At 39.2% G+C, this 24,216-nt stretch overlaps 1 protein-coding gene across 1 annotated transcript in view; it reads right to left on the reverse strand.

Annotated features, from left to right (window-relative positions):
- LOC124162860 (uncharacterized serine-rich protein C215.13-like) overlaps window positions 1–24,216 on the reverse strand; it is a 225,681-nt gene that overhangs the window by 112,566 nt on the left and 88,899 nt on the right. The window contains exon 3 of the mRNA XM_046539542.1: window positions 7,173–8,180. Within this exon, the coding sequence (XP_046395498.1) occupies window positions 7,173–8,180 (1,008 nt within the window). The remainder of the gene's footprint in view (window positions 1–7,172; window positions 8,181–24,216) is intronic.

Here is a 24,216-nt window from a genome sequence, read left to right on the forward strand (position 1 = left end):
TCTGATATGCGCGAACAAATTTTTTATACATTCATCAATTAATTTTTTTCACGCATTTTTGTAAATCTGGTGAAGGAAAAAATTACGCTAACTTAAACATAGTACCAAATTTTCAATTTTTTAAGAAATTACGGGGGGCAGCCACGCTACCCCCTCCCTTGATCTGCCACTGGTCTGCGTACCGTCTCAACTTTGACTTCCTTTTCAATTCGCAATGAATGTCACAAAAAAATGAGACGCTAATGCCATACTGGAGTAGAAAGACAAACCTCATCCTTTTCGATTCAACTCCAACGCCTGAGAATGTATCTCCGCGCAGGTGAGAATGCCAGGGCCGAGTAAATATTAGTCAGTTACAGCCTACGAGGAAAACGGTAACCCTTAAGGAAATAGAGCGAAAAATTCAATTCATTTCATTAAATTTTTCATTTTGTTATTTAGCATTAAAATACTGAACAGCCAAAAATGCATTCTTGCTCTGGTCAAAGCAACTATGACTACTACGTTACTTATGGAAATGGAAATGCTAGGAGGTTGGTAGGAAAAGGCTCGATTTCATAAACAATGAGTACCATCACAACCAGCAAAGATACCAAATTTTTCAATTCAATCGTTTTGATGAAGAAATGTAGTTAATTATTTCCAGATATAAAAAAAACTGCCTCTAAATTAATCGACTCAACCCTAACGCCCACGAATGTTGCCCCGCGCCGGTGAGAAGAGCCAGGGCCGCCTCGTGACGCGCGAGTCCATGAAGAGGCGCCCATGCACGCCACCCATTGTTCCGCGCGAGACTTGCCCCTCTGCGAAGGGCCCAGGCTCCTTCAGCATCGTCCGAAGCGACGAAGACACCGGAACAAACACCGCTCTCCCCGGCCATTCCTCGCAATCGTGACGTTTGAACGTTTTTCTTTTCTTCCCTCGCGAGGGCGACCCTCCGTCCCTCATCTATCCATCCATACGGAGATCCTTGAGGTAATTGGCGCAGGTTCTGGATCGACCCCTGACCTTTACGCGGTCAAACATGGTTTTTAAAGCCACCACCACCCTCACAGAGAAGAGAAAGGAGAGTGCGGAGGAGGAGGAGAAGGGAGTGGGAGGAGGTGGCGTGAGAGATGAGGGGGTTGAAGGATGCTGGGAGAAAAGAAAGGCTTGCGGTGGATGCTGGGAAGGAGAGAGAGAGAGGCCTGAGTGTGTGTGTGTGGGGGAGATGTTTTTTCGAGAGGCACTGTGGCGAGCGAATAATAGCACTCAATGGAGCGAAGGACGACCATTGCGACAGGGGCTGAAGAACATCCGAGCCCTTACCACCCACCCCACCGCGAGCACGTATGTCTCCACGACCTCGCCCAAGACTAGGCGATTTTTGAATCGCACGACTTTGTTTTCGCGGGTTAAGCATGGAATAAAAATTACGATGTATCGAACCGAAGCACGTGAGTGAACGAGATGTTTATATCAAAGATCTAATGGTCCAAGGGATCGGGTAGGAGTGGTGTTAAATAAAAACTTTAGGGCTATGTCGCCGCGTCAATTTTTGAGTGGCTCTTACGTTTCCACACCGATGCTGGTCGCTTTCTCAAAGGATTCTGTTTCAACGAATAAATGAGTGTAGGAGTGGTTGCAAGTATTTTGGCCTACCATCCCAAAGACCCAATTCCAACAGTAGCGAAGAATTAGTAAAAACTTTGGTAGTTACCAACCGTACAAGTTTATTTTACCTATATATTTCCATATTATTTGTGTACATAGACGTTTTTTTCTGCTTCCTATCATGTACAATATTATCTGTTTGACGTTTTTCAGTACCACTCAAATTGAGAAAGTGTCACTGCTTCGAGCTTTTTTGAAATTTTCTTAGAGTAAGTCTTTGGGTTTCGTAAGATTACGAAAAAAGCGAAACAAGGATTCACTATAGTACCTTTCTCATATTGATACCACAATTTAATTAGAATATTTTGCCACTGGAGCTGAGGTTATATCAAACCAACAATTTTCTTTACATAATGCTTACTTTACATAAATTGCTTTCATGACATCTCTTCCTCCGTTCAAATTATTCTACTTCATAAGGGAAATCTCTTATGAAAATTATAATAAAACGTAATTTGCAATTTTTCTTCAAGGGCTTAACCTAGGATGGATATTGCGACGGTGCTGGATGATGCATTGCCGCATGCGTCTTATAATACTTCGATGACTGAGGTAACAGCTAATTGGCCTTCAAACTCGATCTAGGTACAGAAATTTCATTGATACAACGTAGAACTACACAATATCATCTATATCTTAAGGCCCGCGAGATTCATTGCGACATCCGATACAGGGGACGAGCATCGAAAAACCCAGAGGAGACATCGTTAATGCGTCGCAAGGGCAAAACCCTCCAGCGGCGTTGCGTCGGAGACATGCCTTCACGGTCTGTGAGCAAGAGAGCCTCGCGCACTTCAACTCCGTCAACTTTGAATTAAACTCTTGGCCAGACTCCGTCCATCATCATCGCGACACAAAGAGGGGGAGGAAGGAGACAACATGGAGGGTGAAGAGGAAAAGGGAGAGAGAGTCAGACGAGTCGAGGTATCCATACGGAGAGAATGGGTTTCGTGGCGGGGGTTGAAATGAGTAGGAGAGGTGGACGAAAAATGACAAGGTGGACGAGGAAAGTTTCCATCTCTTTTTGCTGGTTAAAGAGATGGGAGGCGAGAAATACGTCCCTCGGTTCTTAGATAAGGAAAAATACGAAATGGCATGAGGAGAGGGGGGGGGACATTTTTTTGAAGCAAGTCTCTCGTCTCTTTTCGACACTACCGAGTGAGCACGTTACCCTACAAAAACGAACATCTCACATTATTTATATAGCAACTCCGTCGACCTTTCCCTCGACCTATTTAATCACTGTCACACATTCATATTTGTACAAGTGCGAGAGACAAAAGCGTACTACCTTGGCCCCACGTCGGATGTTTTCAGCTTTTTTGAATTTTTTTCGCCTGCTAAAAAGAGGGTGATGGCGACATGATTTCCTAGAGTGTGGTAGTACAATGAGTATATTCACGAAACTATGCTTAAGAGCAAGTAGATCAAGATAGAGAGAAATAGAGAGAGAATTAAAATAGGAATCATGGTAGAAAGAAAGACTATAGATATAGAACCACGAGTAGCCCCATGAACGCCACTCCACTCAGTGGATAAGGCATGAAATGCAGAATTCTTTAATGAAATTAACTATAAACAAGTCAAAAACGATTTGATGGATTTAAAGTTATCCGACTTTATCGAACTCACAACTCTGCTTAGGAAGCATACCTGATAATAAGCATCTCAACACTCTTCGATTGGTTTATGCACTCGCGAGTATAACATTAACTCTTAAAAAAATAGTTTGAAAATTTTCATTCATTTCATTAAATTTTTCATTTTAAACTAAACATAAAAGTTCTCAGCATCAAAAATACATTCTTGCCCCGGTCAAAGCAACAGTGGCTACTTCATCATTTATAGATATAGAAAATCTGGGAGGTTGGAAGGTAAAGGGTAAATTTTATGATCAATGATTACGATCACTAACAGTAAAGGTAGCATATTTTTTAATTCAACCGTTTTAATGAGGAAATGCAGTTAATTATTTCTAGATATTAAAAAAATAACCTCTACTATAATGAATTTAAACCCGTAATTACGAACGCTTTAATAACAGGACTACCTCCCATGAGAATTCAATGTAAAGTTATAAAAATGCAACAACTAAAGAGAAAGTTCTCTTCATTAAATTTCAGATGCAATTTTCCACTTTAAGTGACCAATGACTCCCATTTCAGTTGATATAACGTGATGAAATTCGTATAAACATTCATTGAAATTCATACAAAATTTAAAGTATTCCCGAAAGTAAAAAAAATCAATGCCTTATGAAGTTCACCAGAGCCCAACTTGGTGAGGGCGATGGATCCGAAAAGAAGGGAAGGCAAAAAGGACAGCATTAGCTGAATCTGTTTACGGCGCCGCCGTTAGCTTAAGAATACGGTCGAGAAATAAGGCCAAAGTTATAAAAACTCCGGTGAATATAAAAAAAAACCTGCCATTGACTGACGTAGGTGTTGAAAATGGGTCTTAATAAAAGCGAGTGGCATTGCTTAAATGTCAGCTCGGCATTATAACATAAGTAATGAGAAGTGGTGGCATTTCCTTTGTTTTTATGCGAGCCTTGTAAGTTCTTGACCGCTTCGAACGTGGAGTCGTATTACTAGGAACGTAAAATAAAACTTCATGCCGAAGTCAGGACAATCGTTCTATCATTGAATTGGCCCCAAAATTCAACATCTTCTCTCTTCAGGTACGCCTACGCGCGCGAACGAACGTCATTTCCGATGCATGCCGCGCAAGTGATCCTCATTTTCTACGCTGCCCTCTCACGCTCTGCGAGCAACGGAGAAGTTTGCGTACCACTATTTATTAGAAGGATTTCGGTGGGTATCCAGCGAATAAGAGTGATTCCCAACCGCTCGTGCGGTCATCTTGGTGAGGAAATGCAATTTCCAACTCGTGAATACAAATTCGGTCGTTTTTGGCGCCTGTTTAAACTCCAGAGATACTGAAACATGTCGATACAAACATCATATCCCTTGTAAAATAATGAAATATTGCTATTTACGAATTGTGAGTGTTGATGCCATTTGAGTAACTTGTATTTCCAGTAATTTTCATTAAATTTTACATCTCGCTGTAAGATTCTTCGTGACTCAAAATAATAATCCACAATTATTCCATTTTTCCGTCATATAATAACAATATTGTGTACATCAAATGATATTTAGCATTCAACCTCTAAAATAAAGCAATGCAACAATAATTTTAAAACACGCAGATTGCAACATTCAGTTTGGCCTTCTAAATATATTAGCAACGTCAATTCAAATTTTCATTAATCTAAAGAAATAAATCTTTAAGCTCAATGCCATCGGTTTCATTTATGTATGAACCTCAGAATACTAAAAAGCAGATATGCACTCCAAAATGTCCCCCAAAAGGCATAGAGGTAGAGTGATTGAACGCAAAATCCCGCTGCTATTCAATATCCAACAGAGAAATAAAAACAGTTCCCACAAAATCAATGAAAACTTAATTTTCTTCGGAAAGGATACCATAGCCAGCAAGAGACGCAGTCTTATCTTCCACCATCTTAACACCTTATTGAAACATGCCATGAGAGGAACATAAAAATAGCACAATATTTTCCGAAAGGAAATTTTCGACTCCGAAAATAGAATCCACCACCTCAGGAGCGATCAATTTCTTCCGCATTGGTAAAATTAAGCGGGATGGATTTAAAGAAATTTATTATCTCCTTATTAAAGCTTTAAAAAAATTGAATGGTCTCGGTAATAGCTGGTTTCAACATTTTTCACCCACAATTTTTCATGGAAGATTACCCGTCATGCGGTGGACTTAATAATTATAGTCCGATAGCCAAAACTTGTATAGCCATAAATTACGGTCAAATAAACGTGTATGCAGATACGTTCAGGGATATTTTTACCTTTTAAAGTAAAGTGACCATTAAATTCATTAATTGGTACCCTATTATCAAAACTCTAACGGCAATATTATTGAATATGCGTGTGTTTCCAAAGAAAATACCCGTCGAAGGGTTCTGACTGATGATGGGTTCCATCTTTTTTCTTAGGGCAAAATATTTTTCTGAAGGATATTCTGGAAAATCTACTGAGGAGAGTAGAAAAACCAAACAAATAGTAATATTTAATTTAACGAAGAAGGAATACATCCAATATAAGGCATATGAAAGCATTTCCCTAAAGAAGTTGCGTTGGCAGCTGATTTTTGGCTCCCTACAGACCTTATTTACCAAGGGTATGTGCGGAATAATATTCATCTTTTATCGGTGACGCTTATGAATTGCGATTAGTAATACCACTCCACTAAAACAATACGTAAGAACTATAATTATAATTTTCCCAAGCGAAGGTAGTAAATGAGTTGAAATTTTGAAAAGTAATACCAAATATTTAGTTGATTAGAGATGAATGAAGAATGTTTACCAATGACAACGGATCAAATGTTCTGTCAATAATTCACTATTCAATGACACAGGTTACTTCCACGGTGTGTAAAAAGGACCGTCAACGGCAACCTATTTAGGACTTTCAGCTGCTCGAAAACATTTTACTGTACCACGAAATATGGGATTTCATTCCCATTACCTACTTAAATAAAAGCATTTGTTCATGAAGCACCTGTTGCATAAGATTACGCTTTCTTGGAAGAATTGCCATCTTTTTCCCGAAAGACTGAAGAAATCTTCGCAATAAAAATAAGTCAGAGGAATCTTTTAAGAGCTTGTAAAATTTAAAATCCGAGAAACCAAATGTTTGCGAAACAAGTCTTTTTAAGAATATTTTACCCAGGTATTTAATTTTTATGGTAAACATGATGGTGAGTAAGATGGTTTCTAGCATGATAATAAAATCGATTCATGCATTAATATAGATACATCACTTTGCCGTTCAATATAAAATAATGCACCTACTTACACAAACCAAGTTTCAACGCTTGGGTGGAAGGTGGTTCCTTATGGCGAAATTTAACAAAAAGGTCGAAGCCTTTAATGATCTATCTGGGAGAGAGATAAAAATTGCCAAGATACGAACATTCGCAAAGGAAAATACGCACGCCTTTACCTATACTGGATCTGGATCGTCTTCTTCGCCACGGTTATCAATCAATTATGCTATCCTGTTAGGAAGAGAATCCCGGTTCCAGTTAAAATCAAGGAGGTTTACTACTTTCCTTTGGATAATTAGCCCTTAAGTTTAATATTTCCCTTGAATTTCTCCGCTATCTATACCGCGGTTACATGTCACTCAAATTTTACGACGAACAAATTAATCCAGCATTTCGCCTGAATCCATATTGATTAACAAATTCCAGTAATGGCTTATATTTTGCCTAAAATTCAGTAACACGCTCACATTTTCCAAAAAGATACATTTTTGAACATGGAATCGATCACACACCAAATCCATTTAGGTAGACAATTGGTATGAATATAACTTGAATCCAGTTTTGTCCTCTATTGTAATTAATACACTGTAACATGCACAAATTTTCAAAAAATATATTAATTAACATTGCAAACAACATAATTGCTCACTCACCCTTCCCGTGTGGTCGGTGACGTTGAGGTCGGCGCTCGACGCCCCGACGAGGGTGGCCCTCCGGATGAGCTGCATGACCGTGTCCTCCTCGCCATCCCGGCAGGCCTTCAGCAGCGCTGTGCCGAGTTCCGTGGCGGGCGCCGACGGCGGCGTCGAAGAGGACACCCTCCGCCCCGCGTGCGGGGGCGAGTGGTGGAGGGCTACGCCTCCCGCCGTCGTGTTTGCGGGCGGCAGGGCTGCGAACGACGACGAATGCGAAGACGTGGAATAGGGCAGGGGAGAAGAAGACGAAGACGACGATCCGAGCACCGAAGAGGACCCCCTGGTGGAGAACTGGTAGGAGCTACCGGTGGTGCTGTGGTGCGTGTGGTGGTGGTGGCTGAGGACGCCCGAAGACACCAGAGTCGAGTTGGAGAGGCTGCTGCTCCCGTAGAGTCGCGCTGTGTCCGGTAGCGTGCCTTTCCTGTATCCCGCCGTGTCGTGAGCGATTTGACTTCCGAACTGGTGTGGCAGCGCTCGGGCGGAGGAGCGCGGAGGAGGCAGAGTACCCCCGCTGCCGTAATTGGTGGTGTGGGCGTAGCTGGTGGTCGGAGGGGAGGGGGGGCGGGTCTGCTGGAGCAGGGTGGGCGAGTGCTGGTGGAGTAGTGCGTGCGACGTCGACGGCGAAGGGGATAAGCCGCGGGACTGGATCACTATCCTCCTGCTTCGGAGCCAACTCTGGACTCCCGCCACTTCGGCCACGCTCCCGACGGCGGTGCTGCCCCCAGACGGGTGGCAGCCCCACGAGGACGAGGAGGAGGAAGAGCTCTCAGCGCCATCGCACGGCGGCAGATCGAACGTGACACGCCGCGGAGGGTGGTGCTTCTCGTGGTATACCCTCGAGGAGCGGCCGGCGAGGACGCTGCTCGACGACCGCAGGGCTGGCGCCACGGGCGAGAACTCGGCAAACGAGGTGGTGAAGCTGCGCGTGCCGTAGCGGGAAGGCCGGTAGTCCTCGATGGTGGACACCTTATCGACGAAAGTACAAAAATGAGATTTTCACCCGCGCATCTCGACAGTAACATCAAACAAACAAAAAGACATCAGCTTTAGCTACATAAATCCAAGAGATAAATCAAATTATCCATAAAACTTCAGCGATTGATTGATTTCAACTCCCGGTCATTGCGGTCACATTTTCACATTATGGATTATTTTCTTTTATGTATAATGTTAATACAAACCGATGTCTCACTTGGACTTTACGGTGGTAGGTCCAACATAATCAATTTCTACGCTGTTTTATTTCAAACTGGAATACAAGGTAACTATTACTTGACCATTAATTATAATAGAGAAATACGGCCTTTCACTGGCCCTATAAAATACTTAGAAAGGAAGAAAAAAAACTTCAAAATCATCTTGATGTTAATACGTTACTAAAATAAAAATTTCGCATCCGTTCACATCACAAGGCTTGTAGGGGAAACAATTAATGGTAAATGGGAGAAAACGTACGGTAGGAGAGTAATTTTGTGCAACGAGGGGATGCTAGGAAGCTTCCCCTGTTCACTTATCGCATTATCCGGTTAACACTGCATGCTCATTGAACCTTGAAAAAATACCGAGTCCAAACGTGGAATTTTCCATTTCATGTAAATTTCCAATTATCAAACGTGAACGTAAGTAGCAGTTAGTATTGAATGAAAATTAATTGTCTGAAAGAGATTTTATTTAAAAGGTACACTTCCAGAAGAGAGGAGAAACCAGCGTTTCCCTGAATATTTTCATGAAGGGTTAAATCCATAGAAAGCCGAGAGGAATTTCCATAGATATCAAATACGTACCATTCTCTATTCATTAAGAGCCCTTAAATTCCCCCATTCATAAGCACTAGCGTGAAATCACAAAAAGTATGAGCGTCTGAATAAATCAAGAGTTATAATGTATTAAGGAATTATATTTTTCGGAAAATCAATTTTTACCATCGGTCTCAATCAATAATCGATCTCCAACGCAGAAATACTTACGTACGAATAAACCTTTATCCGCTAAACTGATCCAATCTATTTATTGGAAACCGTCGAGTTGTGAAATCTCTTGTTAATACGTCATTTAATACGGAAGTTTATATTAAAAACCGCAAAATATAGTAAGTTAAGCCTGAATTACAAATTTTCTCCCTCCCTTTCGAGCGATAGTTCCAATGATCGCTCCAATGATGGTGGAAGAAATGATCGTTTTATACTATCATTTTCCACCATAGCTGCAGGGATGAGAATCACATTCCTTTTCTCGTCTCATTTACACGGCACATCACTAACACGTCATTCAGCCAATCACAAAGCACGGCCTTTTAACAGCGATTGTAACGCCACGTTTGATTTATTATTTAATGACAGTGCAAACACGGAAAGCGACGAAAGAAGCAATGGGAAAAGGGAGGTGGAGTGACCGTGATATTCAATAACTAATGGATCGGGCGATCACTTTTTTGGTCCCTGAAAAGCTATCCCTGGAGCCATCACTCTGAGGGACGGAAAAAATGCTCGTGTGATTCAGGCTTGAAGACCAAAAACCGATGGCTTGGATCCATGAGCAGATTTTTTCATGCCTCCGAGATATTGCATCTTTATTGCTTTCTAATAAAGATGCAATCATGAGAGCCAACTTGATAGCGCGGATTAATCTCGTGGAAAACGGAGATTGCTCATTAACAGGAAGATAAATAAAGTTTCGTCAACAGATATCAATCGAATAAGGGAGGCAATCTTATATATTAATGGATATTAATCAATCATCTCTTTCGCCGAGTTACGCTTCAATGAAATTGATACATTAGAATACATAATAGTCCGTATTGCTACATTACATTTAAAGAGTTACTGTATTAAAATGACTAAGCAAATGCGCGTGGAAAATTATTTCTCCAATCTTCGAGTCGAAATTCCCTCCTCAATTCGTATTTAGGATCATTTTATTCTATATGGTTAGGTAACAAAACATTTAACAAAAAATTAATAGCAATATTTTGAAAATAACACGACTCACAAGTAAGCTGTCATTTATTCTGCAGGGCTACAGAGGCAAATAAAGGCATCAAATAATGACGATGGTACGAGTAAAATAAAAAAGAAATGAATAAGTAGGTTAGGGCCGGTAATGAACTTCAAACGAAGAATTAATGGCCTTCAAAGAATATAACGGAATTATCGGATAATGTATTGACGATATCGGTGCAAACCGTGTAGCTGCTGCTGTCGAAAGGTTATTACGATGCAAATTACATCTGAGTATATTTAAATTGCACTAATATATTTTAAGTTTTTTCCATCCCAAAATTCCCTAAATTTTCAATTTACCCATTTACTTTTTATTCACAAAAATCGCACTCTTCAAAATGAACTAAAATAGGCTATTACATTTTTTCACTTGAAATTACAGGAAGTCGAATATAGTAAAATAAGAAACGGGATGAAAAAGCAAGTAATTGCATTATAATTATTTTTTAAATCCACCACCACCGACCTCTAATGGAAAGTAACTTCCAGTATAATATGCGGGGAAGCGAGGATTCCTTATAAGGGAAAGTAGCACGATTCGATTTCAATTGACTCCGTGTAATAGAACGCAAAGCACTTCACATGTGAGTTGAAAAAGCATAACTCCAAGGATGAAGCACAATGACACGTGGTACTTCCGGTTTGAATAAGCAGTAAAATACTGGTAATACTAACTTCAGGTATAAAAAGAAAGTAACGGAGTCAGACGACAGTTTGTTGTGGAAGATGCTTCGAACAAGTGGCCATAGTCAAGAGGCATGCTCATTGCTCAGACCACCCCAAGATAGCGCTCCTCTCTTAGGTTTGTGTAAAAATAGTATTTTTGGAATCATTAGAAAACCTATTTCCAATACATCTGTTTATAAGAAGATAAATTTGCAATGAAGTCCAAATAAAAAATAAGGAAACCCGCCTAAGCAATTCTGATCAATTAGCCAAGTATTTAACAGAGTAGTGAATGAAGCAAAAATCTTAATTGAACTAAAACGGTGCCGAAGCTTGAGTATTGACTGAAACGGTTAGAAAAAATAAAGTTTTTGGGCCAATGAATTTACTAATCTGCATAATAAGTACCATAAATGTTCCCTAATTTGCATCGAAGATGCCCATATCACTCACGAAAGTAGCATTTTTTCAATCCTTCCGAAACACAGGAAAAAATTGTTTGGTATAGATCGCATAATCTACGGAACCCCTTCAAGAAAAAAGTATTGCAGAGAGCCAACTTCACGAGAGAAAAAAGTACCATTTAAGCAGCCTTGCATGGGCAAACATTCAGGGTCAGACATTCGAGTACAACACCGCACTCTACAGGGTAAAACATGCGCAGCTATTGCTGGAGAGATAGGGCTCGCGTCATTGTAAAATTTTCATAAAGGCCGTTTTACACGGGGCAAGGAATTGCGCTGGTTAGGGCTGCATTAATTTCTAAAATGGCGTGGAATTGCGCGAATGAATGAACGAAATTAGAACAGGGGCTATTTTGCCGTCTCGCATCCACGCATTCTCGCATGTGTTCTAGCAATTCACCGCTTTACACGACGCAATTTTGATTGCGCCTTCGCACGTACGTCAGATTGCGCAATTCCGTATACCGTTTAAAACGGCCTTAAGGGGAGAAGAGTCGGAAGTTGGGGATTCGGGCTCGTCACAGGCACTCTCCGTTCGCTGAAGGTCACATTTGTTGTCTCCGCCCCTCCATTCGTGATTTAGGAACTATCCCTTGGAATCCGCCAACCCGAATAATACGGTTGCGTCACAGGGCGCCTCTCCCACCAGGGGGCAGAACCGGCTTGCGACTCGGAGCACGCCGCCGTTATCCCCTCACCTGTTGCTCAATAGCATCGGTGGCGGCGCCAAGTGAAAGAGGGCCAAGGGACGATGAGGGGGATTTAGAAATGAGGAAGCCGTGGACGTCCCAACTAAGGCAGTTCAAAGAAAATAGAGTTTAACACCCTCGAGAGAAGGCAATACTCCCGTTCGAGAAGTCGTACTTTGACTTTTTCGACGACGAATTATTCTTTTAATACTTTTGATATCATCGTGAAACTTTCAGGGTGTTTGGGATGAATAAAATTTAAATATTGAGGCACTAGTTATAGAAGTTACGTATCCATACATTAAAACTTGTTATCTTCTTGAAATTTTCAATGCGTATAAAGTAGACCGTTTTCAATATCGACCTACATCTCAAATATAAAAATTTAACACCTGAGAAAACACTAAGATAATACCTTGAATTTTATAAACATGAAAATGTTGAAAAATTCATATTTATATGCCGTGAAAATTGCAAAATTATGGGTAAATTTCAAAAGAGTAATACGTGACAAACTGAGACCAGTGGAGCTTCAGTATTGCGTCCTCTTAGGGTTTTAAAAAAGCGAATAAATAGCAGGAATGGAGATTTATGGGAAGTTTTGGGCCATGGCTGCTCGGTAAAAAACATTCTTGAGCCAAATTTTATGGGTGTTTCTTTTAGTTCAAACTACTTATAATTCTTACGTTGTCCACTGCCTTCCAGCCAGAACAAAAACGACGCTATGGCACAAGAGGCTGAATTTTTGTTTCGAGAATCAGGGGATATGGTGCCTCGATTTTAATTTTAACCTCCTGGATCTTAACTTCTTCCGCAGAAGGCTAACCACCTAGTGAGATCATCAAACTCTGAAGAAGTACATACCCAAAAATATCGGATTCTGTACTACAAACGGGGAAAATATATTTGGGTCCAAATAAATGTTATAAATGATATTCAAACGTTACCATCAGTATTTATGTATTAATGTCATTTATAATGTTTTCAATCGCGATGGCATGAAGTTTACGTAGTTTTCTATGCGCCATGATCCCGCGTTATCTTTGAATCGCCTCACATTGAAGAGAAGGTAAATAATCAACCATTTCTTTGACTTATTAGACTAATGTATTTCCGCGTGCCGACGACGTAGTGGTTACCATTGACTCTCACTCGTATCTGCTACATTCCAGGAATTTGAGTAACTACCATGCGTGGAATTTTCCTTATTCCGTTGGAACAAGAAATAATTTCGAGAGAATTTCTTCGCCTAAAGATTTTCACAAAAGCGTCACTCAATTCCAATGTCAACACCAGTAGTTCGGAAAGTGGAAGTATTGGTTTGAACCTGACTGTGACAGGCGATGACGCGCCACGAAGAGAAAATCTTTGCTGCCGGCGATGAAGACCTTCGAATATTTCCTGAAATGCACATTCACCTTCAGTCGAAAGAGGCCTGCTAAAACATCAAAATGACATAAGCGGCATGTTCGATGACATTTTAAGTCCCTGGTTTTGCAAAGAAATTTCTCCGCCTTAAGTATAAGTAATTCGAAGGTATTCTATTATAAAAAGTGACTTTCCCTTAATTAGTATGTGTCCTAACGTCAAAATATCATTAAATTTATTTAAAATTTATAAATTAAATTGAGAATTATTATTAATACATTCCACTTCCATTTTCACATAAAACATTTCGCGTTGCCTTCATTTCTTTCATAAAAAACGGTGGCAATAACATGGGGCGATTTTTTGATAAATTTTTAAAATCTTGCTCCATATACGTAATTTTCATTGTTCAATGGAGAAGTATTATCTTTGTGCATTGATGAAGCCAATAAAAAGGAGATACTATGGAACAGTTACACACAGAATTTTATTACTGTTGTCTAACGTGCTATTTTTATCGTAGAAACGCAAAAAACGAAGTAGGTTTATTAAATTATATGAACTAAAATAGCTGTGTGAATTTAATTTGAGAAATACAGAAATGCAGAAAATGACTCGCAATTTATGAGGAAATTAAAACATACCTGATGAAATTTACTGTATAAAAACACACTGCAACGAACAGCCCTAATTTATTGGGTAAGGTAGACATACTAAGGCTACCGTGACATAAATGCTAAAGTGATCTCGGAGCCTAAATCATTTCCTACGCAAGAGTAATCCGTTTTATTTTCATCACTTTTTTTCAATCACGGAATCCATTAAATTGACACGTTTTTTTTAAACGAAAGTTTTGAAGAGGAAGGTAACAATTACTTAACATTTGGAGTAATCAGACTCATTTATGGCCTATTCACCAAAACCCTCTCTAAACCATTTTTTGAAATGTGGTGGGTGTGCGCTATTTTTGTATTCGGTACACATCCTTAACACAATAATTTAGAAACTTCGTACCATCCGCAAGGTAAGGACGCTTGGAAAAGTGAATCACTTTGTTAGATGGATAAAATACGTACGTTGTCAAATAATTATAATTTAGTTGAAAAACTCAAAAAGCACATCTCATATTCAAACTATGGATGACATTACGAATACAATAAAATTATTTATACAAAACGAATACATGAAATAAAAATAATAAGAGTAACTGAATTATGAACTTAAGTGAAGACAGGATTGGACATTATCGTACACAACTGAGTAACTTTGCCTTCCCTTACTCAGGAGTTTTGACCGATTTACGTCGTCTACTTTGGAAATTTATTCATTAAATAATTCATTTGACAATAACAAACTTGCACTGGAAGCCGTTCTGCTTATATAATTTCCTGAGAATTGTTTGACGGAAACTGAGGAAAGCGCCAATGAGAGAATATTTCAACAGTTTCTATCGGCAGGCTGAAAAATGTTACAAATTTTTTTATCCATATCGCCGCATCAATTTATTAAATATTATACAAATTGCAACTTAAAAATAACTTAGAAATTTCCTATGAAGGTATCTCGTCAGGTTTTAGGTTTTTTCTAAGGGCACTATTATATTTTGGAACAGTTTCAGTCTCTTAGTTGAAGCTGAAATTCTACTCTGGATTTAAATCTACAACTTAGAGAAACAAATCAAGCTGAGGGCTAAAATAAGAAAAGAAATCTGGCACCACTAAGGGGATATTAACTGACCGCAGTGATCGTAGCCAAGAAAAAACATCAACAATTAACCCGCGTCAAAGGCAGGAGAACTCCTGAACCCGAATAAGTGAGGGGAATTGTGAAGGGGAACACTGGGGAGCAGGTGAACGTCACAGACGGGCTCCGTTTATAAATGCTCTTTGCTGAGAGGCTGCGAGCGCTAAGCGCCTCATGTGATGCCTGGCTGTGGCGCATCGCTGAAAAACTCTCTCTGCTCCGCAAAATAAAGGTCGGCTCAAACAGTTCGCTCGCAAGAATATGTATGTGTGGGTTACGGGAAAAATATGGAGTACAAAAAGTTATTCCACACATAGATCCATGACGATATGGATTTAAGGAACAGTATACAAGGAAAAATTCCAAAATAATTAGCATGCAGGAAAATAGTGTGTAATAAAAGGCTATGACCTACTTTTAAACCACAAAAAAACTACGACAATTAAAAAAAATTAATTCTGCATTTATAAGACGAAAGAGAAGTCGGAGATTATTACAGCGATTGCAAATAAGGATTTTAAAAATTCATATTATCATTCTCACACTGTCGAAATTAGGTTTTAGAGAAATATTACAGTGGTCTAGCCTATCACACGGATTTTATGGAAACTTTTCCATTCGTATATTTAAAAATAATCTTCTCTCTTTTTCTTAAACAAAATACTAACTCACACCAATGAATTAGATTTTTCACTAAAACATAATATTTTAAACTTAAGACTTATAAATTGACCAAATGTAGCTGTTGGCGATATAAAATTGAGTATTTGGAAAGGTCATCAGGGCAAATTTTACCCCATGTCATATAAATTTTCCTCAATATAGATCACAGCATGTGATCATGAGGTACGAATTGAGAAAGTCAAAAGTAAGCATGATTACCGGTGATGTACACTAATATTCAATACGGCACGGCTATTGCCAAAAATGACTGATACTGTCTTTGTTCAAAAAGTTAGCTCAAGCTGATCTTTAAAAGCTTTGTTCATTCTTAAAGACGAAAAAGATATAAGTGAACAGCCTATTACAAAATAAATATTCTGTGAGCATACATGAAGCTTTTAGGTATTATCTGGCACCACTGATGTAAGAGGAATTAGTATTTAGACATAATAGTAGGTCTCTCGGTACTTGGGAGCAAATTTATCATAAAATTTAATAGGACACAATATTCATCTATCTTGATGATACTGAGAAAATTGAAGTTAAATTTTATCGAGTCTTGAGTTTGCAGCTTGCTTCTGATGCTTGAACCACAAGGATTATTTGATCAAAGGAGAAGCCACGCCTTCCTGACACGTTGGAGCAAACAAATACGAGGCATATTCATTAAGTCAGGACCGTTCGGTCACAGGAAAAAATATACTATTTTATTCATTTGCACTTTTAGCTGGCTACAAACCTACTTCACTTCTTCCTGGATATAGACAGTTACTTATACCACTTATTTTATAAGAGCGCGACCCGGGTTTCAATGAGTAATCATCATCATCAGGCGCTAATTATAATTTGTTTATCTTGTTTATTTGTTTATCTTGATAAACAACAACAAGATAAACAAATTATAATTAGCGCCTGATGATGATGATTACTCATTGAAACCCGGGTCGCGCTCTTATAAAATAAGTGGTATAAGTAACTGTCTATATCCAGGAAATAATGGAATACCACATAGTTAACCAAGAGTTAGTGAATATTTTTTTTTTTTTTTTTTTTTTACTTCTCTCCGTAATCGCCGTTCATTTATTTTGGTAATAGTGAGCAAAATTGAATTGGATATCATCAATTCATTAGTTTGCATCGAGGGTGGGGTTACATAGAGCTATAATTTCTAAGCTAATTATTCTCCTATCGAAAAGGTTAACAAGCCCAGCGGCAGGGATATATTTAAATGCCACTTAACAGAGGTATCAATGCCATATTTTGGTACCCTATGGTCCTTACAACCAAGTAGACATCTTTGTGTGAATTTTGGCTCACGGCCCTTTTGACCACCTGGCGAACAGTATTTCTCTCCATATCCAAATAACAATACCTCAACGTCAAAAAAATTTGGACAGTTGTCAAGTTATGTCTCTTCTTAATAACGCAATAATATATTTACATCTATAGAATTAGTTTTGCGCGCCTATGAGTATCATAATTGTTTAAAGAATCAGATGTACTATACACCCTAACATCTCAAAAAGCTACACTTGCTTAATGAAGCTCATCCCATAAAGTGAAATAAATACCTCTTGCACGAAGTAATTTAGTGTCCTCAGATACCTTAACCTCGTTGAGTCAAGGATTAAGGTAAATTAAGTTGAACGAATCAATCAACGAGGGTATTCATCTTCTCAAGTACGAATTCAAAGGTGTTCACGAAAACGTGATGCGTGTATCAGTGGGTACAAGGTTCTGACACGGCATAAGTTCTCATCTGAATATAAGGAGAGGATAATACGATTATTATTCATGTTCATACAAAAAATGCGCAGCTTCATACTAAAATCACAGATTTTGTCATTAAAACGGAACAGGAATTTGAAGAATATGATGTATTCTGATGAAGTCATGAATTTGTGGTTCGATCTAATTAAACAACGAATCCGTTACTTACCCACTAAGTGCCTCTGTTAAGTTAGTGCTGCTTGAACTAATGAATGCGGGTTAATAGAATATATTCTATAATCCTTGCAGGTGTTATTAATTTCGAGCGAGTGAATTTATATTACAGTTGAATTATTGAAGAGAAAAGGAATCCTGCTTAAAGGAATTAAAAGGAATTAAAGCTTTCTAAAAAATTATACATACTAGTAATAGCTTTTCGCAACCATTAAGCACTATCTGGATCACCTTTCGACGGATGGTTGCTGTGATTATGAGCTGAATAGTTGGTAAACGTAGTGACATATAACTTTGTCTCTCTCCACCTAATTTCTTATTAGAGGTACGCATATATTATGTCAGCACCGTATCTCAGTCCTCTTGACAACTGTCATGAATGGCCAGGAGGAGATCATACTTCACACTCACGTAACATTTTGTTTTGACAATCGCACCATATGGGCTACCATCTGGTCTACAGGGCGCCAAATGGATTGAACTAAAATAACCGGAAAGACAGCAATTAGAGGTGAGGAGATCGAGTAAACAGAGAAGCCGTTAACGGCTTAGGCTATGCGTTACATTCGTGAGTCGTAACAGAGTGTATAGTAGGTGTTTAACGCTCAGCTGCTAAACATAGAGCATTCAGCAAAGTCTGAAAATTGGAGGCAAGGTGCCTATTAAATATTCTGGGAACCACGCACTAGACCTGCAGCATTTCTCAGAAAGACCAAGAAAGACATAACATGTAAGCATATTAAGGCAGGATGCTACCTCGATTACTGGGAAGGTCACGTACTAAATTCTCGAGAGCATTGGTTTATAATTGCTTGGTGGTAGGGATAAACAGGGAGCTAAATAAACTGAATATTTTCTCCATTTTAATCAATCAATTCGCTCCTCATGCCCAAATGGCCAAAATTCACTTAAATTGTCATCTCCATCGAGTTTACCTATGCTGAAATAAGAGATGGAATATCATAATTTCTTTTCAAATAGCATCTTTATTGGACACTATTAGTACGGAACGTTTTCATAACAAATTTTAAAAATACGACTAAAAGTTGATCGATCGCTTAGTATATGTATACTCAACCAGTTCACTTCATCCATTTCAATGATCGCCTTTATTCTATCATACCGTCATAAGTCTTATACTCAAGACCTGATCATTATCGACTTCTATCTCCAAAAATTATACATGATATAGTCTTAACCTTGTATAAGAGAGAGATCGTCAAATCCGCCATATTAGTGATAATAGAACTCGATTATTCGTAATGAAGTCGTTATTATAACAAACAAAACTTTTTTTTTATAATTTTCAACGCCCATTCCACTCCCAACAGTACTTACGGCAATAATCTCATTCACGGCGGAGTACCCACCGAGAAATATTTTGGTAGACTTACTGTATTTAAAAGAAATTATTGAGTGTCAAGTTGGGAACAGAAAAATACGCTATCTTCAATAAAACTAACAGAAAAAGGACAGAAGTAATAATAAACCAATGCCTACTTGACTTCGCTAATAAATCACAGACATTCCGAGACAGGGTCAACAAAAAGCACCAAAATTGTAAATTGAAAACAAAATATACGTATACCTACAAGCATTTTTTCACCGTAAAAATATAAGTAGAGCAAGAAAATATATTGCATGAGACTTGCTCACCCTGCGGTTTGACCATTACGCCCTTTTCGACAAGTGAGCATCAGTTTGCTGAGAGCGTGTGACTTCGCACGAAAATGAGTCGTAGCATGACAATCACGGTGGGCAATAGAACCACGGGTGGCCGCCCCCTAAAGGACTCGCGGTGATGCGGGAAGCCGTCGGTATCGGTCACGGACGTCACGGCCTTCAAACAAGATGACAGGTTAACACGCTCCGGGCGCTAGACGACCCTTCACATTCCGTGAGACTCGAAAAAATAGACCAACTACTGAATTGAGACTGCTTAACAAAAAAAGTAAAAAATTTTCGATTTTAATTCCGATAAATTAATTTACGACAGAAAACTTATACAACTGTGGAATCATTCAAGAACAAATGTTATAAATACCTGCTACATCAGTAATCAAATTATTTATTTTCACTTTTATTTTACAGTAATATTAGGAGTATGTTATTATTTCTGTTCTTTGTCAAACGTATTATATTACATTTTCAGTGTTTTTTTATTTAATATACCTACATTCAGAATGTCATGTAAATATACTTTTGCTGCTTGGAATTGACTATGCAATCCTCGAATTACCTGTTACAGCAGTAATCAAACAATCCATGGTTTTACTGTAATGTTTCAGCCATTTTTGGGCATGAATTTAATGTCTATTTACAAAAATTTTGTAATACGTTATATTATGTTTTAATTCAATTTATTGCATTAATTTCATACATTTTTGAATGGAGTAATTACCTAGAGTGATCATAGGTTCCCATCGCAATTAAGTTAGTAAAATTAACCAAGAATGAAGAGTTTTGGAGATTCTTATTATGCTTGGGTTTGAATTTTGCATGTAAGTTTGAAGTTGAACTAGCATACAGAACGAATATTCAACCGAAGGAAGAAGATCAGCAAAAAATATCCTTCAGTGATACATTTCCTGGTTGTCATGAATTCTTTGTTGGATTGAGTTGTTTTTTTTGTCTAATTGTTGAGCACACACTGAATAGTTGTTGCACTAGTAATATAAAAGCCTTTTCAAAGATATTTAGCATCCATTAGGCTGAAACGCTGGCTAAATGAGCAATATCCTAACCATAATGATTTTATCATTAATTTTGTGAAAAGCCTTTCCTAATATTAAATATGACTGAATTTCTGAATGGGGTATGGTTTAATGCCGACGTTACACATTTAAAAAATAAATAGTTCTTTTTTTATGCCCTATATGTCTCTAAGTTTATGTCCTATATGTTAATAACTCTTTTTTTTATGTCCTCAGAAATTACACCGAAATCAATGATAACTTTTGAACGCCCAATTCATATTTACAGCAAAAAAATCTTTAGTACATAAGAAATAGAAAAATAATATAGATAATTTTTTGTAGCTCAGAAAGAGTAAGGGAGAGTGTCAATTATTCCCAGTTACCTTCGATTGCGCGGAGAGCACAGTGTTCCTACTCAGCCAAGATTCATTATATCCCGTAATATTTATAGCCTTCGCTTCAACCGAATGGGAGGCACGGAAATTAATCGAGGGAGGGACTAGGCTTACCCTCTGGGCGAAACAAATAAAAATCGATTCCCTTGAGAACCCACCCTCATTACAACCACTCGCATTCCTTCCCCCACTCGATAACACCCCCCCCCCCTCGCCCTCGACCTTCCACTCTCTCAGCGGACGGAAAAATGACGGCGCGCACACGAGGATCTCATCGAAAGAGGGCCTTCTCTCTCTCTCAGGCCACTCAACCGGGCGCCGGCGCCTCCGACCGTAACTAGAAGAATCCATGAAGGACGGAGTCCACGAGAAGCACTCGCTCCGGGTAAGGGGGGTGACACTCCAACACGTCGCAGTGTTCCTTTTCTTCGCTTCACTCGTGGGCTCCATTCACCTCCACTGCACGCTTCAGCTCAAGCCTTCGCTCAAACTATTACACCCCATTATCCATTAGGGTGTCTCGTTTGGCCACAATTTTGTTTAGAAGCGAATCGTAATACCCGGCAAAAGTTGCGTGCCCGAATGGGTATTACAGATACAATTTTTATTAGTACGGTTATTATCATCCGTTCGCCATTTTGCCTTAAAATTTCGAAATTTTCGAAGAAAAATGTAAAATTTGTAAATAAATTAAGTTTTGTCAGAGCAAGCACTCTTTTTTGCAATAAGATATAACTTTGGACTTCATTTGATATGATAGACCAAATACGCCAGCTATATTGCTTTTAATTATTGAGAAAATGAACTTTTATATCGAACCCGAGAGCACTTTTGTGGGGTAGGCATTGGTTTATACCATAGAGAAAGTGTAATATGTGGTAATACCCATCTCATGGTCTCTCATCTTCAATACGTTGGGCCAGAGCCTCCCACAGGGTAATGTATGGTACAAGTGGCGCCAATGAGAAAAAATGTTGCAAAAATCACCATTTTTGAGGGAATTTGAACAATGCATGAAACAAATACGCACCAAATATAAAAATTTTCACAGTTAACAGTCATTTACACATTCATTGGAAATTTGTAATGGAAAACGAATATTGAAATTAAAGAGTAGCATGGTAACACAGATCATTGGTAGGAAACGCTTTCGAATTTTTGTCCTTTGTTAGTAGATGCACGCGGGTTGGGATTGAAGTTTTCGATTTTGGAACTGCGGTCCATTTTCCGCGGGAAAAAAAACATATGAGAAATTCTCAGAAAAATAGAGAGATAAAAATGTGGAAGACATGCTTTTTAGCGTTAACGCATCAAGATGATGCTACTGGGTTATTTCCAGTATTCCACGGGTCTTCATGCGGACAACCATTTACTCCGACAGATTTTCAAAGTTTTTGGCGCGGCATTACAGCATTCAGTGCACAACTGCCACAGCCTGATTGACATCACGATTCTCTTCACACACAAAGGTACACAATTAAGAACATAACGTTACCTCCACTGAACAAACGCTCAACGATCCCCCACCAAATCAAATCCACTCATGTAGTAGCCCAATAATCCTAATACGCTCAGCTGGCAGTAGCCGGAGCATATACGCACACCTCCAATTCTCCAAGCTTCAGGGGTGATCGTTTATGCTCCGGTTACTACCAACTGAGCGCATTTGTATTTTTGGGCTACTAGATGAGCGGGTGTGATTCGGTGGGCGATTGTTGAGCGTTTGTGCAGTGGAGGTATCGTAATGTCAATATCTCTCATAGCAAGCGGTAGGAAATATTGTACTGAGGCCTGGCTACTCGACGTGCACTTGTGCACTGCACAAGTTTTGTGCAAATGCATGACCGATTTTTGCGCACACGAACGGAACATGCGGGTATGGTATTTGTACTAATTGGGTTCTTTCACGCCAGTGGCGTAGCCTGGGTCCCCCTGGGACCCCCCCCCCCCCCGAAATATAAAAACACAATTATTTTCCTTCGTAAAAGAAAAAAAATATTGAAAAATCATGAATCTACAACATATTTCTTTATCAAATGAAGTTTTTTCGATTATGAGTGTTAAATTATAGTATTATAAGTGTTAAAATTACTTGAAAACCCTCAACTTAGTACCCTCTTTTTCAAAAACTTCCCCCCCTGTTTTTGGACGCCCCGTTCGAAATTCCTAGCTTCGCCACTGTTCCACGGTTTATTTTCTCGATCATTCTCGCGTTGATGTATTCACAAATTAATTCCTGTGTGTGTTACGTACATTAACGTGCATGCGTAGATTAATGTATCGCGTGACCAGTTTGTATAGACAAAATCCACAGAGAGCGATCGGAGGGTATTTATCGAACATTAACGTGGGTGCTCAGGATCAAATGCTCAAATGCCAGGACGGAATCCACGGTCAGCAGCAACAACATGATTCAAAAAGTGAATATATGGCACCCAACGGCTTCTTAATTTTTTTGGTAAACGACGGAATTTTTGCCGGTAAATATTTCGCTTCCGATTCTGAAATCAAACTGGATATACCGACTTTTTGCTGCTTACAGAAGATGGACTCTGCCGATCGAATCTCCATGCGAAGCTCAATGAGAAAGGTAGTAGCAAACTGGAGTCATTGAGTAAATAACTCATTGACGGAACTGGCAGTTATATGAAGAGCGAGCGCACATGTTTTCCTTCAATTCGTGAATAGAAAAAATACATTACCAGCTAAGCATTTTACCAGATAATTATTGTGCGTCACTGACTATCCACTATGATCCCAGAAAATGAGGAAATAGGGACAGGCTGATGAATTCAAACGGTTGCGTCGTAATCCATGCAAACCCACCTAAACCGTTAGATACACGGTAATAACTATAATCGGTAATCAATAGAACCAAAAAATGACTTACGGAATACCTGCCTTTATCCCGGTGTCGGAGTAAGTCAACAACGACTGGAGGGCGACTAAATCTGACGGCAACGGAGCCTTCGATTTCACCTCTGATTCGCCTATCTCCGGCAACGTAAAATCGGAATTACAGAATATGGTCTTTCACACTCCGATAAGGATGATGGAATCCCAAATCTACAGAGGAGAACGAATCCACCACTTCCGAGCTTATACGGCGGCCTACTGCACGACCAAACGTAGGTAGCTTCCGCCTCAACTTCATTTCACTCCGTATCTCCTCTCCCGTCCCTCAGCCCCTAACCTTTCCATTTCCATCACAGTGACTTCGCCTCCCCACACCCCCTTCGCTTTGGACGACCCCCGTTCAAACACGCTCTTTCCCCCTCTCCACTCTTTGTATTCCCCATCGTCGAGGGAGATGTGACAGTCCTTACTGCTATCGCCGGGACGCTCTGGAACAAAATAAATCAACCCATTATCTCC

The sequence above is a fragment of the Ischnura elegans genome, chromosome 1 (assembly GCF_921293095.1).
Source record: "Ischnura elegans chromosome 1, ioIscEleg1.1, whole genome shotgun sequence".
In the NCBI taxonomy this organism is placed as follows: Eukaryota; Metazoa; Arthropoda; class Insecta; order Odonata; family Coenagrionidae; genus Ischnura; species Ischnura elegans.